The 5,648-nt window shown below is 37.6% G+C and overlaps 1 protein-coding gene across 1 annotated transcript in view; it reads left to right on the top strand.

Moving 5' to 3' along the window:
- Nucleotides 1-1,787: 1,787 nt before the first annotated feature.
- The window catches only part of LOC110458428 (guanine nucleotide exchange C9orf72 homolog), an 8,258-nt gene continuing 4,397 nt past the window's right edge, over nucleotides 1,788-5,648 (top strand). The window contains exons 1-4 of the mRNA XM_021510111.1: nucleotides 1,788-1,850; nucleotides 2,593-3,782; nucleotides 4,122-4,229; nucleotides 5,113-5,241. Coding sequence (XP_021365786.1) covers nucleotides 3,246-3,782; nucleotides 4,122-4,229; nucleotides 5,113-5,241 — 774 coding nt within the window. The 5' untranslated portion in view covers nucleotides 1,788-1,850; nucleotides 2,593-3,245. The remainder of the gene's footprint in view (nucleotides 1,851-2,592; nucleotides 3,783-4,121; nucleotides 4,230-5,112; nucleotides 5,242-5,648) is intronic.

Raw genomic sequence — 5,648 nt, 5'->3', positions numbered from 1 at the left:
ATGTGTTCATAGACCAGGCTATCATACCCACCAGCTTTGCCATTCTTAAGTTTCTTACATACTACCCGCATGTCGTCCGTGGTAAACATTTCTGACAGAAATATATCTTTCTCTTGATTAGACCGATCAATTTGGTATCATCCGCAAATAATTATATAATTTGATGATTGTTTCGACACATTCTAGTAGATCGTTTATAAAGATTAAGAATAAAATCGGTCCTAGTACGCTTCTTTGAGGTATTCCACTTTTTCACTTCTGCCCAACTAGATGTTTTTCCATGTACCACGACTCTTTAATTGATGACTTCCTTTTAATAACATCTGTTATAATATCTATATCCAATTTCCAAAATGTGATATACGTAGTGTAATGTATTCCTTTTACCTGAACAAATATCATTATTATTTCCATATCCTCCCAGCTTTGTTAATAGTCGATCGTGAGGCACTGTATCAAACGCTTTTTTCGAAATCTAAATACACAATGTTCACTGATTCGTCTACAATTTTAATTATGAAATCCAGGACTTCCAGTAGTTGTGTTGTTGTATAGTTTCCTTTCCTAAATCCAAATTGATGTGTTGACAAAACGTCCCCTATCTCTAAGTGCCTCATTATCCTCTATGATACACTCCAATCACAGGGGCTTGTATAGGACTTATATGATAAAATTAACTTGAAATACATATATATATATAAAGACTTCAAGCTAATTTTATCAAATAAGTCTATACAAGCCCCTGTGCTCCAATACGCTCCTATATGATACACCCCTCTACGCCACACTCCTCTACGCTTGGAGTGTATCGTAGAGGAATGGAATTACAAGTCTGATTTTAATTAGATTAATTGTTTCCCATGCATTTTCCAATCTGTATCTGTATGGATACGCTGACGTAATCAAAACTGGTGTGTTACAGAGATGAGAGAGAGCGCTAATAGTTCTTAGTCGCGCGATTCGAGGGCTGTTTTAAAGTCCTCAACACTACTGCATTGGATTATGGTATCTGGTAGATGGTTCCAGTCTATTACAGTACGTATAAAGAAGGATTCGTATAAAGAAAAATTAGCAGATTATTATATGAAAAAGAAATAATGAAATAGTTGTATTAAAAGTTTTTTTTTACATATTTAGCACGAGTCTTGACTGAGTGATGTCCCCTTAGCACGGGTACGGGAGTAGACAAAACACCCGCGATCCTCGCCCGCGATCACAACAAAGTCAGAATTTCATGTGAAATATGTCGTTTATTTCAACGAAACTTACATAATTATAAACAGTAAGGTATTTTGTTCTATATATCTGAAAATAACATGTAATTTTCTCTCAATATCAAATTATATATGAAAAACCATGATTTTCACGGTTGACTGCGGCGTACAAGTTTTACCCCCTTGAAATAAACATTATCGTCAATTTCTAAATTATTGGATGATAAATTTACATTTTATTAACAGTCACATTTAGAAAATAATGTTTGAAATTATTGTATAATTTTATAAAAAATATAAACGATCGCGTTAATGAGATATTAAATATATCTTTATGCCTGGTACGGGGTTTTGGGACGGGAGCGGGAGCGGGGTACAAGATTTACCTTCCACCAATAGATTTCCTTTTTTTGTGTAAGTCCGGGTCACTTCGTGTATTCTTTTTAATATTTTGTTGGATTATGTTGTATCGGGGACTACTTCCGTGACCGGGTTGAGTAAATCGACACTTGTATGGGGCTAATGGGTATTGGTGTAGAAATTGACAGACTCGTACGTAATGCTCGATTCTACTTTCATTTTGCACAACACCTTTTCATGTCTTCATGCGTTAGAGAGTTCCGTCTGGCGGATGGCGTGAGTGTTGTCATTATCAGCCCCTAACTTGTTTGTTTCTCTTGTGTAGTTGAACCTGTTCTTGTTGGTATACGCATCTTTCCGTAGCATATAGATAGAGTGTATATCGTTTTTCATATATTATCGTAAAATGACAAAATTTGGAGACATGGACGTTTCTGGTAGCCAGCTGTTGTTTGTTTACAAAAACACACAGATAAAGTGTGAGCGTATGATCTTGCATGGGGAGAAGAATTGTAACGGCAATAGGCCTAACGGAAGGATTTATATGAATTACGGTATTCAGAGCAGGCGGGGGTATCCTTCCACCTAACAAACATGATAAAGACCTACTTTTGAATATGCCTTGGCTATAAATGGGAATGGCAAGTCAAGGGTGGAAATTTCAGTGTGATTAGGATGTGCAAGTTATACGGCTCAGTAACAGAAGAAAGAGAAAAGGTAACGTCAAGACCTTGGTTCGAACCCAGGAGTCCCTCCAAACTCTAGATGGACGCTCTTCGAATTGAGCTACCTGGTCGCTGACCCAGTCCAGTTCTGCTTCACAGCAATTTACTGTAGTTTATAGATTGAAGTAAAATAGGTTACGTACTGTGTCTCGGATAAAGACAAAACAAACATTATTCATGGTTTACCCCAAACCAAACTTAGGCCATCAAAAGAGCACTTGAGCACTTCTGATCTAGCATTGCTATCATGAACCATACTGTATATAATAATTATATTTCTCTATTTTTAACAGATACCAGCTGTGACATTTGAGAAGAGAAGCTGGGATCTGCTGTCTTCTGAAGGAGAAAGGAAAATCAAAATACTCAAATTTCTAAAATTACTGAATGAAGTTATCCACTGGATGGAAATGATGCAATACATAAGGTCACTGTGTTTTAACGTACATGTATTTCAGTGAAAGACAACATTTCATGGCTGTGGTTCATTTATACATAACAAATGAGGGAGGAATGGGTTTCTGAGATCACCAACCGTGAGGGGCTTATACTCCTGTTTGTAAACTACACCTTCTTCTCTGTGATTTTTCTAGTGTGTCTCCTGTTCATGTTGTGTTTGGCCAATACTACATCCTCACCTAATGACCTTCTTTTGTCCTTGATGCTTCTGGCAATGAGTTTTGTACTGGTCAACATGGTCATTGCTGATTACGTTGTGTGTACGATATATTCTCACAGGGATCCCCGACCCATCATGTGACCTGTTGTCAGTATGACCTTGGGAGGCAGGTGTCAGTAGTTAGATTAGATATATATATATATATATTTCAATTATAGAAAATTACCCTAGATCTCTAAGTAGGTGTTTAGTGAAAATTTGATAGTATATGTATCAATGTTTCATTTCAAGAAATTTTGAAATACAATCGGGAACCTTTCATTAATAATGTCAAACTCGCGGAATATTAAACAAATCACCCGCCATGTTGATGCAGGTGTGATACACCTGACATCAGGAACAAATATCTCAACAAACCAAATTGAAATTGAATCACCATTAAGTCCCTCATCAAGTTATGTCAAAACTAAACTGGAAAAAGAATTAAGTCCTGACTTTATAAATGCTTTCATCTTGGCACACTGGGATAACATTTTGGGACCACGAATACTTAATGTGTGGCTGGGTACGGATTGTCATCTAACGGAACAGATGCTGAATCAAGTTTGTAGTCGTTCATTGAGTGGAGAGATATGCCGAGACATTCAGGACAGCTTTGTGGACTTCAAATTTCTTGACTTGGCAGAGATGGACATGATCTTGGCAGGATTTGTGTTTATAGCTCGAGGTAATAGCGGCCTTGGTGTTCACTCCTTGTCTGTGCTGATGCCACATTCTGAACTCCGATCATACCTGGAGATCCATGAACTCCTCTCTCGATGTCTAAACGGAATCATCAACAAATTACGGAGGTTTTTACACATGGTAAGGTGTCAAACAAAAGACAATATTTCCAGAGCTATTTTTATTGACATGATTTTCCAAACAGGAGATAGCAGTTTCCTTTCCAGAGATATTTTGTCATGAAATAAATCCATATAACAGTTATCTGGATTTTCTTCCTACAAGCATTAAGATATACTCCACTGTAATGTTTCACTGACAGGTTTCTATTCCATAATGGATATATTTTGACCAGCAGAAAGTAGACTTTAAAAAAATGCTGCTGCATGTATCACACCTATGTTTACACTTCTTTCTCACTTTATGTAAGCTTGTAGAAAAACTTGTTTTCTGCATGAAATTATTATTTGATATTTTCAGTCTGATACGCCGCACCCAGATATCAATGGAGAGTTTGTCAGTAGATCTAGAGACTGCCTGAAGATGCTGACATCTGTGTACGAGTTCTCGCTAGCAGTACCCATCAGTGTAAGTGATCCTTCATCAGACACTACCCACCATCGAAGGCAGTCCTCTATAACACAACATAATCAATGCATTTGTATCATTTGTCAATCTGTCTAATTCAATTCATGCCCACAGGACATATTAGCTAAAGCCATGTCGCATTATCTGTCATCTTTTCACTTTAACAACTTCTTCTGAAGAACCAGAAAGCCTGGTCATGACATTTTGCATGTAGATTCCTGGGATGGAGCCAGACTAAATTTGCAAATAAAAAAATGCAGACTTTGATATTCTTTCAAGGTCAAAGATGTCAAAAACTTCAAATGACCTCTAGCTTATAAAAATTTGATAAGTCTGGAGTCATGATGTTTGGATAGCTAGTAGCTTCCAACAATGGATCCCAGCAAGGTTTGCAAAATAATTATCTCTGCCTACTTTCAAGGTCATGAGTCAAATGTGTTAAATCTTCAAACAACTTCTGAATTTTCAAGAGGACTCTGGTGATGATATTTTGCCTGTAGCATACTTGATAAGTTGTATTGACTTAAATTCAGAATATTATTATTCCACACCTCTGACATTGTACAAACTGGCTAAATATTTCAGTCCCAGTAATGTAGAGGTTCCCTAACAAGTGGTAGTTGGTTATCAAGTTTATCTAGCTTGAGTAATTTTATAAGAGATATAAAAGATTTAGCGAGTATCTTTTTACAATTTGAGAACTTACCATCATATGTTTGGGGACCTTTTTCTCCCATAACATGTGGAAATCCTTGTCTTTCTCTTAGAAATGGGTGATTCCTGTTTCCTATCTGGGTTTTATTGCATTAATCATGATGTGTTTGGACCCCTGTAAATACAAATAATCATTAGGAAATCCTGATGATGACAATTATCTTTCCAGCTATCCGAGACATTTCTGAGTCCCTCTCACCAGCTGGAGAGAGATTTCCTGTGTCGCTGTATTGCAGCTCACCTGCTCACGTTTGGTCACAGCCTAGTGATTGGGGAGAACAGCAACAGAATCAACTTGGTAGGTAGTTTACATTATCTCAGTACAGGGGTCCGAAGGATTTGGTCCATATTTCGTGTGGAGCATCCGTGGGTGAAGGGGAACCAATTTTGTGGTTTTAGCCCCGAGGGGCCTGAGGGGAGGGGCCCAATAAGGGAATTACAGCAATTTCTTCTTTGAAATCCTTCTTCTGAAGGAATATAAGGATTTGGTCCATATTTGGTGTGGAGCATTCTTTGGTATAGAGGAACCAATTTTGTATAAACGGTTGGTCTTGCCTCGGAGGGGCTTGAGGGGCAGGGCCCAATAGGGGAAATATAGCAAATTATTCTTTAAAATCCTTCATCTGTAGGAATGAAAGGATTTGGTCCATATTTCGTGTGGAGCATCCGTGGGTGAAGGGGAACCAATTTTGTGGTTTTAGCCCC

Source organism: Mizuhopecten yessoensis, unplaced genomic scaffold (genome assembly GCF_002113885.1).
Source record: "Mizuhopecten yessoensis strain PY_sf001 unplaced genomic scaffold, ASM211388v2 scaffold1255, whole genome shotgun sequence".
In the NCBI taxonomy this organism is placed as follows: domain Eukaryota; kingdom Metazoa; phylum Mollusca; class Bivalvia; order Pectinida; family Pectinidae; genus Mizuhopecten; species Mizuhopecten yessoensis.
This window is presented reverse-complemented; position numbering and strand designations above follow the sequence as displayed.